At 43.5% G+C, this 14899-nt stretch overlaps 1 protein-coding gene across 1 annotated transcript in view; it reads right to left on the bottom strand.

The window, feature by feature from the left end:
* Window positions 1-397: 397 nt before the first annotated feature.
* Window positions 398-14899, bottom strand: part of DRGX (dorsal root ganglia homeobox) — a 31106-nt gene continuing 16604 nt past the window's right edge. Inside the window, exons 4-7 of the mRNA XM_075257606.1 lie at window positions 9671-9843; window positions 8265-8275; window positions 7264-7365; window positions 398-660 (exon numbers count right to left, since the gene is read on the bottom strand). Of these exons, the coding sequence (XP_075113707.1) occupies window positions 398-660; window positions 7264-7365; window positions 8265-8275; window positions 9671-9843 (549 nt within the window). The remainder of the gene's footprint in view (window positions 661-7263; window positions 7366-8264; window positions 8276-9670; window positions 9844-14899) is intronic.

Raw genomic sequence — 14899 nt, 5'->3', positions numbered from 1 at the left:
CCAAATAAATAGTGATAAATAGAGACATGAAACAGAGCTCATTACAATAATACAATATTTCTCCCAGGAGAACTGTATTGTGCTGTAGTCATCCATGTTGAGTAGTAATATAGCATTCTTGAGTTCCAGGGTAACTAAATATTTTGAGTGGTTTCAATAACTAAATATCTTCACACTTACTGTAGCAAGTTACGATAAGAGCCCAAAATATACTTATTAAAGTTCCAGAATAGTAAAACTTTTGCAGCGCTTGGACTTATTTTAGCATTGCAGGACACCGTAGTGCTGTACAGTAGCGCCACTGTAAAGTGAAAGATTATATTTAGGCGTATTTTAAGCCCATGTCCAGATGCAATTCATTCTGATTCAATGAGTGGAAATATGCAATTCTGAAAAATCATACGCTTTTTTCGGTTTCATTCTGTTCTTGAACCTGAGATGATCTTTCCTGCGCACCTTCCTGTGGGGTTGTTATTGACCCACCAGAACTGCTTCCTGTCGGAGGAATTAGCTGTGCGGATTGCAGGACTGCCTCCGAGTGTTCCCTGGCCTTCATTCTTAGAGCTGCCACACTTGCTGTACGGTGGCTCTGGCAGCTGTATGGGGGTAGAAACGAAAGTGCCAGTGGGTCGGACACACAGCAGGAACACAGTGGGCCACCTGAAAGATAAAAAATAAGATAAGATAATCCATTGATAGTCTCACCATGGGGAAATTCAGTGTTAAAGCAGCATGGATAATACAGTAATATATTACAAGAAAGAATATATACAAGCTCATAGTACATAGAAAAAATACTAGGAGACATAGCAACTAAAAAGAAAAGAAGGACTTCAGGATCATTTAGTTCGTTGTGCGGAGTGATCTTCACTTAGCCTGATGTTGATTATACAGCCTGACCGCGGTTGGGAGGAAGGATCTCCGATAGTGCTCCTTCTCACACTTGGGGTGAAGCAGTTGGTCACTGACAGTACTGCCCAGTGTTATCACGGTCTCATACCTGGGTTGGGATTTGTTCTCCAGCATGGAGGTCAGCACGGACAGTATCCTTCTGTCATCCACCACCTGTACTGGGTTCAGCTGGCCCTTCTAACCAGCCTGTTAAGTCTATTTCTATCCCTGGCTCGTATACTCCATCCCCAGCAGGCCACTCCGAAGAAGATGGTTGATGCTACCAAAGAGTTGCAAATGACCCTAAGAAGTGCCCCCTGAATCCAAAGACCCTCAGCTTCCTGAGCAGATAGAGCCTGCTGATACCCTTTCTGTGCACAATATGCAACTATATGTTTAATAACCTTAATCCTTCTAAAAGGGAATATGTTATCAGAAAATGACCCGAAAATTTTTATGGATATTTTCCATTTCATCTATATTTTAAAATAAACCTTGAAATATTATAATTTTCAGCCTGGCCAGATAATATATTCTCAATTCCCCATTATAGAAATCACCTTTCAACAGTCATCTCATTATTAACACAGGCAAGATTACAATGCTAAGTAATACCTATAAATAGATATCCCATGTTCCACCACTCATAATAGGTGATGGTCATAGCTACCCCTACTCCTACTAAAGTAGAAGTCAAAGTTCAGTCTACCTCTGACCGCTCTGTAACGCATAGCTGTACGGAAAAAAAAAAATAAAAAAAAAAAAATATATATATATATATATATATATTTGCATATACATATATGCATTGTCATATTAGGCATCGCAGGTTAGGCCCCTAATGGTCTACTAGGTGGAATTACAGCCAGCTTCATCTTCCTTGTAGACAAATATACACATGCTATGTATGAGAGCCAAACTTTTGACAGTAGCATATGAAGAATATCAGGGAAGCCCTCTGCTGCCTGTTCCTGTCCTATATGTGAATGTATTTTCCTAGTATTAATGGTTGTTATCATCAACTCCTTGATACAACGGAAAATTACAGAAGTAAAATTCATTTCTCACTTCCATGAATATCACAAAGTCAATTTCTTGTTTTCATGGATGGCACATACTGGTATATGTGAATGGTAACTCACATGATATAATATATATATATATATATATATATATATATATATATATATATATATATATATATATAATATAGAGGCCGCCTCAGGTTCCGAACCAAAAACCGGGTAGCTGTGACTGAAAGCCGGTGCACTGCACTCTGCTACGGATTAGACCCAGTGAATGGGCCTAGCCTGGAGGAGAGGGTGTCCTCAGGCTGAATCGCGAGTTGACTCGGCCTGAAGAATGAGCACCTCGCTTCTTTTTTCCGGGAGTCGGAAGAAACGGCTCCCAGAAAAAACTCCTGAGCGGCTCCCATTGATTTCAATGGGAGCCGTCTTTTCGATCAGGATTTTGAGGCGGATACAGCCTCAAAATCCTGACCAAAAATATCAGTGTGAACTTAGCCTCAGAGGAGAAGAAGGAAACCAAGGTGAAGGAGATGGGTGTGGTGGAAAATTAATTACCAAGGTGAGGGAATAGGACAGTGTTCAGACAGTACAAGAAAAAATCACAGCCGGACAGGTCTCCTGTACCACAGCATGCGGCCACAGGATGATGCCAAAACCCGGACGGGCAAAGATGTTACAATCTCAATAAGTTTTTAAGCGTAATCATTTTACACCCATCCAGGGATAGCTGATAAATCCCAGAAAGGTGGATGTAAGACTCTTAAGATCCCCTACTGATCGCCACAAAGGAGGATAGCATCTAGGAGGAGTTTGAATGGAAAGGTATGCATCCTGTTGCTCCAACATCTATGGCACTGGCGAAAATACTTGAGTGCTTTTTATTGGCTATTTTTGGCTGTACCATAGAATACAAATGGAATAGCGGGGTACATTTTGTGGTAAACAGTGGAGATCCCAGCACAGTCACCTCCACCTTTATGTTAAGGGTCTATTACCAGAGGGTGCTCTGACAGGTGCATCCATGCTCTGAGTGTAATTCTTTGCATACAGATTAAAAGTTTGCTACAACAGCATTTACTTACTTTAAAGCCAAGGCTCTACGTAGCGGGGTGCAGCAAAAAAAAAGTGCTACAGGAAAACACGCGGCGCATCACAATTTATCCCACAGAACTTTTCCCAGAAAGGTTTCCTCAGCAGACTTTCTGCTTCCATTATACCTGTAGCTCAACTGTTTCTGTAGGTGTAATGGACATGTAGTGATTTCCAAAGCCATGACGCAATGTGTGGATGGAATTATCTACAATCCCATTCACTTTGCTGGCCACATGGGGCCCCGGCCTAAAAGCAATTTTTGTAGTGGCAGATTTCCTTTAAATCAGGATACCCCTTAAAGTTAGGTGTGTTATCATGGAAGACAAAGCTCATGTAAAATGTGTTTTCTCCTGGGCTTCATGTCCTACCATGCCCCATCTAAATCTAGTTAATTTTAACTTCTGCCATAGAGAAACCATTAGAAATACATCCCCTATTTAATGTCTCTACAGTTTATAATATATCTATCTATGGATTTATCCATCTATCTATCTATGATCTATCAATTTATCTATGTGAGATTTACCTCCCTGTCTATCTGTCCATCCATCACTCTGCCTGTCTGTCTATCTTTCTATTTATCTGCACATTTTAAATTCTGCATACTTGTGCAAGTCACCTGGCACTGAAAGGGTTTGCTCTCCATTAGCTGCAGATATAGTGCTGAATCAGAATATCGCATGGTGAGATCATCTGAACAGATTAATACTTAATGTAATAATCCAGCCTCCCTGTGGTGGGGAGAGGGGGAATCAATTCTGTGAGTCTGACAGGAAGAAGCCCCCTCCCCACACAAACACACACACCAAATCTCACCTCCCCATCTCTGATCAAAGCTCTAAACACAGGCAAACAAATCGACCTCTGGAAACAAGAATTAACTATTACATGTCACAACATTGGTAAACTTCTTAATCCCCGGGAATTTAGGCTAGGAACAAATAACGCTACAACTTTACGTGGTTAGAAATGAATCCTGCTCCAGTCTATACTACTGTGTTTCAATGTCCAATCCTCATATGTTCATCACACCTAGGAAAACACAAAGCAACAGAAAGATGTAGATGCTATAAAACAATACATAATGTCATAAAGTATCTAGATAGAATATAGACGGTAAATTGGGGAATGAATTTCCAAAAATCATGTATCAACCTATATTCTATTCCTATAAAACTACACATAACGCAAATGCCTAAAATAACGCAAAAACTACTAAAAATCTAGATATTTTGTTTCAAAGCTATGTCACTGTCATAGAAAATTAGGAACCTGTTAAATAGAAGGTAAATGAATTACCGGTATATATGTGAAGGTGCTAAAGAAGTAGGTTTGGGATGCCGTAGCTATTGTACATGGGGTGATATCAACTTATAGGCCGTGATAGGAGGCTTCAGATGGGATCCGAAGCAGTATTAAGGAAAAGTTCTGACACATCTACTAATATCACTTTATCAGGGTAAGGAATACAACTTGCTGAAACCCCTCACTGTCCCTTCCTGCTTGCCGGTCCTATCCTAAGTAATAGGCAGCAACTGGGCGACGGGCCCTTCCTATATATGTGACAACACGGAACGAAGACAAGACAAACAACAACAAAGGGAGGTCAGAATCTAAGTTCAATAGAATAGTAAAAGGGTAAGCCAGAGGTAAAGAATAAGAATACAAGTAATAAACAGCAAGAGAAATGCCAGCACGCATGCCACTGCCACTATTGCCACTTTTGCTGCACCTGTACTAATATAAAATATACTGCAAAAACACAAACGTCTGGCCATCGTTCACACTGCCGTACTGGCTTCTATTTGTAATGGAAGCCAGGTCACCATGCCTTAGTCGTTTTGAAAGGCATACCTGTGAATCATGTCTGGTTCCAATGACTTCCATTGGAAATATTTATGACATCAAATACAGCACGATAGACTTCCTTTTTGGCATGAAAAATTCTGAGACGGCAGACAGATCCCCAGTGAATGTAAAAGCAAAGAGAGTCTAAACTTTTGCCTTCCCCTGGATCAACCCTGTAGGAGACTGTAGGGTTATAGGTTGGACTTAATGGACTGATATCTTCATCCAACCTCATCTACTATGTAACTATGTAAGCAGGGTTCAGCAGGAAAAGTATGGTCACCGTCAGCTGGACATAGATTACTGGACAAAGGCCTGAAAGATTTCTTAAGAACTTTAATTCCATTGGGCTCTAAGATAAGTACTGGGTTAAAATTATTAGTAAATCTGGACTGACAAGTAATGAATGGCTCACAGTGATTATAACATGATAGCGATTGTATTATACAGGAAATCAAAGGCCAATGTATGACGGCCTGCTGCTCCCCAATTAATAACTGGCTGCTATTAATGAATTGTTGAGTTATACTACTGGTCATTAAAGGATGTGACGGGATTGCATGCCCCTGATGCTTTTAACAGTAAGTAATTGAAATGGCAGGAAATCTCCTCCGTTAGACCACACAATCACAAGATCATTCTGCGCTCAACATGAGTAAACACCCAGGCAATAACTGGGGCAGGAAACCACAGAACACTGTGCTGGAAGAGATTTGCCCAGCAATACTGGAGAGAGATAAACTGTGAGGGATATTTATCGGCACTAGGTCAGCCATATGAAACATTTAATGTCGTACTTGCCGAGTGTCATTATTCTTACGCGGTGACAATAACTTAAGCGCACAGGAAGATGAGGCATCATCCATTGTAATTAAAGGATAATTCAGGATGATTCTACCATGGTTTCCAAATATTAATTTACAATACTTCATTGTGTTAGTATACAAAGTAGTAGACTCCAGTTCTTTTAGTGGATAACTTTCAATGGCTGCACGCTCATTCAGCAACCAGTCATTCCTCTTGATTGCTCTACTCACATGAACACTCAGTTTGGCCAAGCTTAAAGGGATTCTAAAAACCTTTTTTTCTGTGAATAAGACATCGGAATAGCCTTTAGAAAGGCTATTCGTCTCTTACCTTTAGATGTGATCTCCACCGCGCCGTTCCTTAGAAATACCGAATTTTAACGGTATGTAAATTAGCTCTCTCGCAGCGATGGGGGTGGGCCCCAGCACTGAAAATGCGATGAGGGCATCCCCACTGCTGCTCGAGAACAGGATCCTGCAACGCCTCTATCTTCTGCTGGATCCTCCCCTTCTTTCCTTGTCTTTCTTCGGCGGTGTCACCTCCGATGCCTGCACAGTTGGCTCTGCCAGTGAAACACTAGTAGAGCCAACTGAGCATGCCGGCCGGCGGCCATAGTTTTGAGGCCGCAATTGCGCGCATGCGCAGTCGGCTCTACTAGTGTTTCACTGGAAGAGCCAACTGCACAGGCATCAGAGGTGACGCCACCGAAGAAAGACGAGGAGAGAAGGGCAGAATCCAGCAGAAGATTGAGGCGTCGCAGGATCCTGTTCTCGAGCAGCAGTGGGGACGTCCCCATCACATTTTCAGCGCTGGAGCCCGCCCCCATTGCTGCGAGAGAACTAATTTACATACCGGTAAAAAACGGTATTTTAAGGAACAGCACAGTGGTGATCACATCTAAAGGTAAGAGACAAATAGCCTTTCTAAAGGCTATTCCGACGTGTTATCCACAGAAAAAAAGGTTTTTAATGGTAGAATCCCTTTAAATGTGTTCTCAATAGAAATATATCAGCAAACCGCTACTAAAGACCCTAGCAGTAGCCTATCTCTCCAAAGAACTAAAGGTTCGACATCATGCCACATCCTTTCTTCATCTTCTTTCTTCATCAGGAGGCCACCACGCACATTAGATGGTCGGTCAGTCCCACCAAAATTGTTTGTTTCAGATGATGTTAATTTAATGTGTATGAAAATGTATCTCAATGAAAATATGTTCCATAACTCTGAATAGAATTGTTTTGGTGGTTTGCACTGCAGCCTTGTAACGCTGGAGTCCTGGGTACGAATCCTGCCAAGGATAATATCTGCAAGGAGTTTGTATGTTTTCCCCGTGTTTGGAGAGTTTCCTCCAGGTGCTCCGATTTCCTCCCAACTCCAAAGTCATACTGATAGGGAATGTAGATTGTGAGCCCTATGTGGAACAGTGACTGTTAATGTCTGTAAAGCGCTGCGGAACATGATGGCGCTATATAAATAAGCATAAAATAAATAAAAATAATGGGACAAAGGCAGAATATCTGTAACATATCAACCATGTGTGAATGAGCCATAATAACGTCATACTTGGCACAATCACAAAGATGGGATGGCTGCTCACCTTTCAGAGATGCGACATGGGACAAGGCCTGGGCATAGCTGGCAGTGTTCAACAGAGCTCCTGGCAAACAAGATGGAAAGAATGATGTTGCTGGAGGAACTGCTCTGTCATGAGATAGACACCTGTTGTTAAGAAGAGAATATAATAGGTGAACGCAGTGTGGGCAAACTCTTTTTCATTCCAGCATAATAGTATGCAAAATATAAAAATGATGTTAATATGTTACATTATTAGATGTATATTACAGTAGCTTTACATATTTTACAGTTTTACAGCATATATGATAATGTTGACATATCTATACATAAAGTTGGTTAATACAAGAACCTAGAATTCCTTTCGATCCTTTTGGAGTTATAACCCACTCCCATTACAGGTTCATCTTTGTCATAGGGGGATGTAATTGCAGCTTCCAGGCTTGTACACCAATGCATCTACATTGTGTCAGTCGCCATACTGGCTGCCCATCCACTGAAGAATACAATATAACATTATCAAACTCACCTACAAATCCATCCTTAGTGCTGCACCTCCCTACATCTTCATTCCTTGTCACTGTCTACCGCCCTAACCGTCCTCTCCATTCTACCAATGACCTTAGACTTGCTTACTCTGTTATCTAAACATCCCACTTATGTCTCCAGGACTTTTCTCAAGCTGCAGCACTGCTCTGGAATGCTCTACCTCGGACAACCAGATTAATACCCAACTACGACAGCTTAAAAACTGCTCTAAAATCACATCTGTTTAGGTAGACTAATCACATGACCTGATCACATTGTTCTACACTTCCACACACTAAGCCAGTGGTTCTTAACTGGCCCTATGCACGGTTCATTTTGTGTACCAGTAAAAAAAAACATATACCTATGTCTTGAATTTGGAAAAAAATCATATTTGATTTATCACTAAAGAAGGGTTCGGTGAATGTGCATATGAAACTGGTGAGTTCCCAAACAGTGGAGAGCTAGGGTGAACCTAGCATAAAAGCAATTTTATACTATAACCTAGCCTCTGGCTGTCCAGATATTGGAGAAAAATGGAATACATCAAATCCATAGGATGCCAGATTGCAGTGGTCACGTAATTTGTCGGCATGACTTCTTATTCAGGCTCCTATATCTCCATATGTGCTCAACACAGATGGGGGATGGAGTCACTATGTCCCTCTGCAGGAGAGGAAGGATGTCTGGACAAAGATCACACAGTAAGTGCCTAATGCTCAGATGTTTATGAATGAATGGAGTCAAAATGTGTTACTTTAAAATCTGCGGAGCGTAGGTGGCAGCCATATTAGCAGCTAACATGGATTATGAAATCTAGGAAACATGTTCTTATTGCTCTGTGTTGCTTCGTGAAAACTGTGCCCTAGTATATCCTAACTGGAAATGGATCTCAAGTCTATACACAATGAGCTTCTGATATCTCCATTGTTGGACTGGGGTGCAACGGACCACCATTAATATTCATTCTATGGGCCCTCTCTGCCACTATACGAAAATATATTTCTCATTCTTATATGCAAATTTCTAAAACTGTTCCATACATGTTTTTGTCAGCAGTGACCTGCTACCTAGTCTTTCCTTTGGACTGTTTATGTACTGATGGGCCCTGTCAGCAGTCTGTTGACTGGTTCTTGTCTTGATCAAGGGCATTGTGAGCTAGGGGATATGTGCTGAAATAGCATTAGACCTCAGGTACCAGGAAAATGTGGCAATATAATTAGTGATGGGGGCCTATAACAACAACTTTGAGAACGTAGATCCCAGAAAGGAAGTAAATTGGCTTGTCTATGCATCAAGATGTCATCTCAACCACTCAATGTGTCTATGCAACCATTAACTGAGTAGTTACGTTTATTGTATGGATGCATAGTCTTGTTGTGATGCTGTATGTGGTCTATCCATATGTAGTGCAGTGAGTGTACTGTGCAGTATACCGCTCATGCAAGGGTTGCGGGTTAGGTGCCCACTGTGGCTCAGGAGCCCACTGGGGGATTCCCCTATATCCTTGTGTACCATACTGTGCATGGTTATCGCTGTAGGCAGGATGAGCAGACCAAAATTAGGTTTCATACATCTCTTATTTTAGTAGGTGGTGAGAACCTGTGTAGGGATCCTCTCTCCTCGGGTCAATGTAATGCAAAATGAGACGGGAGGGAGGAAAAAAAATCTAGTCAAGTAACATTATGCCTTAACGTCTGTAACCTATATGATATTAGTATAACATAACTAATAAAACAATTATATTTCAAAGCCCAATATTAATTTGTATCCTAGCCTAAAGATTTTGCATGAGCCATTACATTTATGACACTACATGACAATAACTCTTTTGCAATTAGACTGTACACTTTATAGAATGATCTCATGCTGTTTATAGTAATAAAAGTATTTTATGTGCTTACCTCTGCTGTGCGTCCAAGTTTTCCTTTTTACCCCTTGCAGAATCCCCTGAAGAAGGAGAACTAAGATTTCTGGATGGGGAGGTAACTTCAGCTGTACCTTCTTTTGAACCATCTTGTTCGAAACTACCCCTCTCAGTTTTTCTCCACTTTGCCCTTCGATTCTGAAACCAGACCTAAAATACAACAAATATTTCAATGTATCTATTGTGGAGATAATCATTACATAATACAGGCATAGTGGGATAGAGGGCCCTGCCTGCGAGGGCTTACAATCTATGGGGGAAGGGGGTAGAAACAGAAGGAGAGAGGGGAGACAGTTCAGATGATGGTGTGATGATAGTGTTGTTGGAGGTTTGTAGGCCTTCCTGAATAGGTGAATCTTCAGGGCCTTCTTGAATCCTGTGATTGTGGGGATTAGTCTTATGTCAGTGTAGGGCTTCCACAATGTGTGGTATCAGGTGTAGAGCTTCTGCAATGTGTGGTATCCGGTGTAGGGCTTCTGCAATGTGTGGTATCAGGTGCAGGGCTTCCACAATATGTGGTATCTGGTGTAGGGCTTCCGCAATGTGTGGTATCCGGTGTAGAGCTTCCGCAATGTGTGGTATCAGGTGCAAGGCTTTCGCAATGTGTGGTATCAGGTGCAAGGCTTTCGCAATGTGTGGTATCAGGTGCAGGGCTTTCACAATGTGTGGTATCAGGTGTAGGGCTTTCACAATGTGTGGTATCAGGTGTAGGGCTTCCACAATGTGTGGTATCAGGTGTAGGGCTTTCGCAATGTGTGGTATCAGGTGTAAGGCTTCCAGAATGTGTGGTATCCGGTGTAGGGCTTCCGCAATGTGTGGTATCAGGTGTAGGGCTTTCGCAATGTGTGGTATCAGGTGTAGGGCTTTCACAATATGTGGTATCCGGTGTAGGGCTTTCGCAATGTGTGGTATCCGGTGCTATTATTATTATTATTATTATTATTTATTTATATAGCACCATTAATTCCATGGTGCTTTACATTTGGGGGTTTACATAGAATACACAAAATATACAAACAGATTTAATACTAACAGTGACCGACTGGCACAGTGGGGTAGAGGGCCCTGCCCGCGAGGGCTTACCATCTATGGGGGAAGGGGGTAGAAACAGAAGGAGAGGGGGGAGACAGTTCAGATGATGGTGTGATGATAGTGTTGTTGGAGGTTTGTAGGCCTTCCTGAATAGGTGAATCTTCAGGGCCTTCTTGAATCCTGTGATTGTGGGGATTAGTCTTATGTCAGTGTAGGGCTTCCACAATGTGTGGTATCAGGTGTAGGGCTTCTGCAATGTGTGGTATCCGGTGTAGGGCTTCTGCAATGTGTGGTATCAGGTGCAGGGCTTCCACAATATGTGGTATCCGGTGTAGGGCTTCCGCAATGTGTGGTATCCAGTGTAGAGCTTCCGCAATGTGTGGTATCAGGTGCAAGGCTTTCGCAATGTGTGGTATCAGGTGCAGGGCTTTCCAATGTATGGTATCCGGTGTAGGGCTTTCACAATGTGTGGTATCAGGTGCAGGGCTTTCACAATGTGTGGTATCAGGTGTAGGGCTTCCACAATGTGTGGTATCAGGTGTAGGGCTTCCTCAATGTGTGGTATCAGGTGTAGGGCTTTCACAATGTATGGTATCAGGTGTAAGGCTTCCAGAATGTGTGGTATCAGGTGTAGGGCTTTCGCAATGTGTGGTATCAGGTGTAGGGCTTTCGCAATGTGTGGTATCAGGTGTAGGGCTTTCACAATGTGTGGTATCAGGTGTAAGGCTTCCAGAATGTGTGGTATCGGGTGTAGGGCTTCCGCAATGTGTGGTATCAGGTGTAGGGCTTTTGCAATGTGTGGTATCCGGTGCAGGGCTTCCGCAATGTGTGGTATCCGGTGTAGGGCTTCCGCAATGTGTGGTATCGGTATAGGGCTTCCGCAATGTGTGGTATCGGTATAGGGCTTCCGCAATGTGTGGTATCAGTATAGGGCTTCCGCAATGTGTGGTATCTGGTGTAGGGCTTCTGCAATGTGTGGTATCTGGTGTAGGGCTTCCACAATGTGTGGTATCTGGTGTAGGGCTTCCACAATGTGTGGTATCCGGTGTAGGGCTTCTGCAATGTGTGGTATCTGGTGTAGGGTTTCCATAATGTGTGGTATCAGGTGTAGGGCTTCCGCAATGTGTGGTATCCTATGTAGGGCTTCTGCAATGTGTGGTATCCAGTGTAGGGCTTCCACAATGTGTGGTATCAGGTGTAGGGCTTCCGCAATGTGTGGTATCCGGTGTAGGGCTTCCACAATGTGTGGTATCAGGTGTAGGGCTTCCACAATGTGTGGTATCAGGTGTAGGGCTTCCACAATGTGTGGTATCTGGTGTAGGGCTTCCACAATGTGTGGTATCTGGTGTAGGGCTTCCGCAATGTGTGGTATACAGTGTAGGGCTTCTACAATGTGTGTTATCAGGTGTAGGGCTTCTGCAATGAGTGGTATCCGGTGTAGGGCTTCTGCAATGTGTGGTATCAGGTGCAGGGCTTCCACAATATGTGGTATCCGGTGTAGGGCTTCCGCTATGTGTGGTATCTGGTGTAGGGCTTCTGCAATGTGTGGTATCTGGTGTAGGGCTTCCACAATGTGTGGTATCTGGTGTAGGGCTTCCACAATGTGTGGTATCCGGTGTAGGGCTTCCGCAATGTGTGGTATCCTATGTAGGGCTTCTGCAATGTGTGGTATCCAGTGTAGGGCTTCCACAATGTGTGGTATCAGGTGTAGGGCTTCCGCAATGTGTGGTATCCGGTGTAGGGCTTCCACAATGTGTGGTATCAGGTGTAGGGCTTCCACAATGTGTGGTATCAGGTGTAGGGCTTCCACAATGTGTGGTATCTGGTGTAGGGCTTCCACAATGTGTGGTATCTGGTGTAGGGCTTCCGCAATGTGTGGTATATAGTGTAGGGCTTCCACAATGTGTGTTATCAGGTGTAGGGCTTCCGCAATGAGTGGTATCCGGTGTAGGGCTTCTGCAATGTGTGGTATCAGGTGCAGGGCTTCCACAATGTGTGGTATCCGGTGTAGAGCTTCCGCAATGTGTGGTATCAGGTGCAAGGCTTTCGCAATGTGTGGTATCAGGTGCAGGGCTTTCCAATGTGTGGTATCCGGTGTAGGGCTTTCACAATGTGTGGTATCAGGTGCAGGGCTTTCACAATGTGTGGTATCAGGTGTAGGGCTTCCGCATTGTGTGGTATCAGGTGTAGGGCTTCCACAATGTGTGGTATCAGGTGTAGGGCTTCCTCAATGTGTGGTATCAGGTGTAGGGCTTTCACAATGTATGGTATCAGGTGTAAGGCTTCCAGAATGTGTGGTATCAGGTGTAGGGCTTCCGCATTGTGTGGTATCAGGTGTAGGGCTTCCACAATGTGTGGTATTAGGTGTAGGGCTTCCGCATTGTGTGGTATCAGGTGTAGGGCTTCCTCAATGTGTGGTATCAGGTGTAGGGCTTTCACAATGTATGGTATCAGGTGTAAGGCTTCCAGAATGTGTGGTATCAGGTGTAGGGCTTTCGCAATGTGTGGTATCAGGTGTAGGGCTTTCGCAATGTGTGGTATCAGGTGTAGGGCTTCCTCAATGTGTGGTATCAGGTGTAGGGCTTTCACAATGTATGGTATCAGGTGTAAGGCTTCCAGAATGTGTGGTATCAGGTGTAGGGCTTTCGCAATGTGTGGTATCAGGTGTAGGGCTTTCGCAATGTGTGGTATCAGGTGTAGGGCTTCCGCAATGTGTGGTATCAGGTGTAGGGCTTTTGCAATGTGTGGTATCAGGTGCAGGGCTTCCGCAATGTGTGGTATCCGGTGTAGGGCTTCTGCAATGTGTGGTATCGGTATAGGGCTTCCGCAATGTGTGGTATCGGTATAGGGCTTCCGCAATGTGTGGTATCTGGTGTAGGGCTTCTGCAATGTGTGGTATCTGGTGTAGGGCTTCCACAATGTGTGGTATCTGGTGTAGGGCTTCCACAATGTGTGGTATCCGGTGTAGGGCTTCTGCAATGTGTGGTATCTGGTGTAGGGTTTCCACAATGTGTGGTATCAGGTGTAAGGCTTCCACAATGTGTGGTATCCTATGTAGGGCTTCTGCAATGTGTGGTATCCAGTGTAGGGCTTCCACAATGTGTGGTATCAGGTGTAGGGCTTCTGCAATGTGTGGTATCCGGTGTAGGGCTTCCACAATGTGTGGTATCAGGTGTAGGGCTTCCACAATGTGTGGTATCAGGTGTAGGGCTTCCACAATGTGTGGTATAAGGTGTAGGGCTTCTGCAATGTGTGGTATCCGGTGTAGGGCTTCCACAATGTGTGGTATCAGGTGTAGGGCTTCCGCAATGTGTGGTATCAGGTGTAGGGCTTCCACAATGTGTGGTATCTGGTGTAGGGCTTCCACAATGTGTGGTATCCGGTGTAGGGCTTCCGCAATGTGTGGTATACAGTGTAGGGCTTCCACAATGTGTGTTATCAGGTGTAGGGCTTCCGCAATATGTGGTATACAGTGTAGGGCTTCCACAATGTGTGGTATCAGGTGTAGGGCTTCCGCAATGTGTGGTATCAGGTGTAGGGCTTCCGCAATGTGTGGTATCTGGTGTAGGGCTTCCACAATGTGTGGTATCCGGTGTAGGGCTTCCACAATGTGTGGTATACAGTGTAGGGCTTCCACAATGTGTGTTATCAGGTGTAGGGCTTCCGCAATGAGTGGTATCCGGTGTAGGGCTATCTCAATGTGGGTATCAGTCTTAGGGAACAGATGTTGTTAGCAAGTGCAGGGTGATAAGGTCTGATCTCTGTCTCCGCAAAGCCAGATCAATAAAGGGAAATGCAGGCTGCATTAGGATGACCAAATCAAAATAAAAATGGTAAAAAAAACCAATGCCCAAAATACAAAAAAGTGTCTTATTCTTTAAAAACGGCCAACGTAGAACTATTAAGGCGTTTTTTTGCTGGTTCCTTCATAATTAAATTGAAACAATATACCTAATACATCTACTTACACTTCACCAAGCCCAATGCACATATTAATTTTTTGTCTTATCTAAGAGCCATGCTCTTTTAAACATGTATTTGTTTGAGATATAATTTAAAAGCCCCCTACTGGGAACGCGCTCAGACACCAGTGACTACAGATCCATCTGCATACTAACAAAGCTGTCACAAATGACAATAATGCTGTTTCTATTAACATTTCATATCGGGCATA

Source organism: Leptodactylus fuscus, chromosome 10, assembly GCF_031893055.1.
Source record: "Leptodactylus fuscus isolate aLepFus1 chromosome 10, aLepFus1.hap2, whole genome shotgun sequence".
NCBI lineage: Eukaryota > Metazoa > Chordata > Amphibia > Anura > Leptodactylidae > Leptodactylus > Leptodactylus fuscus.
The sequence above is the reverse complement of the archived record's forward strand: the minus strand, read 5'-3'. Positions and strand labels throughout refer to the sequence as shown.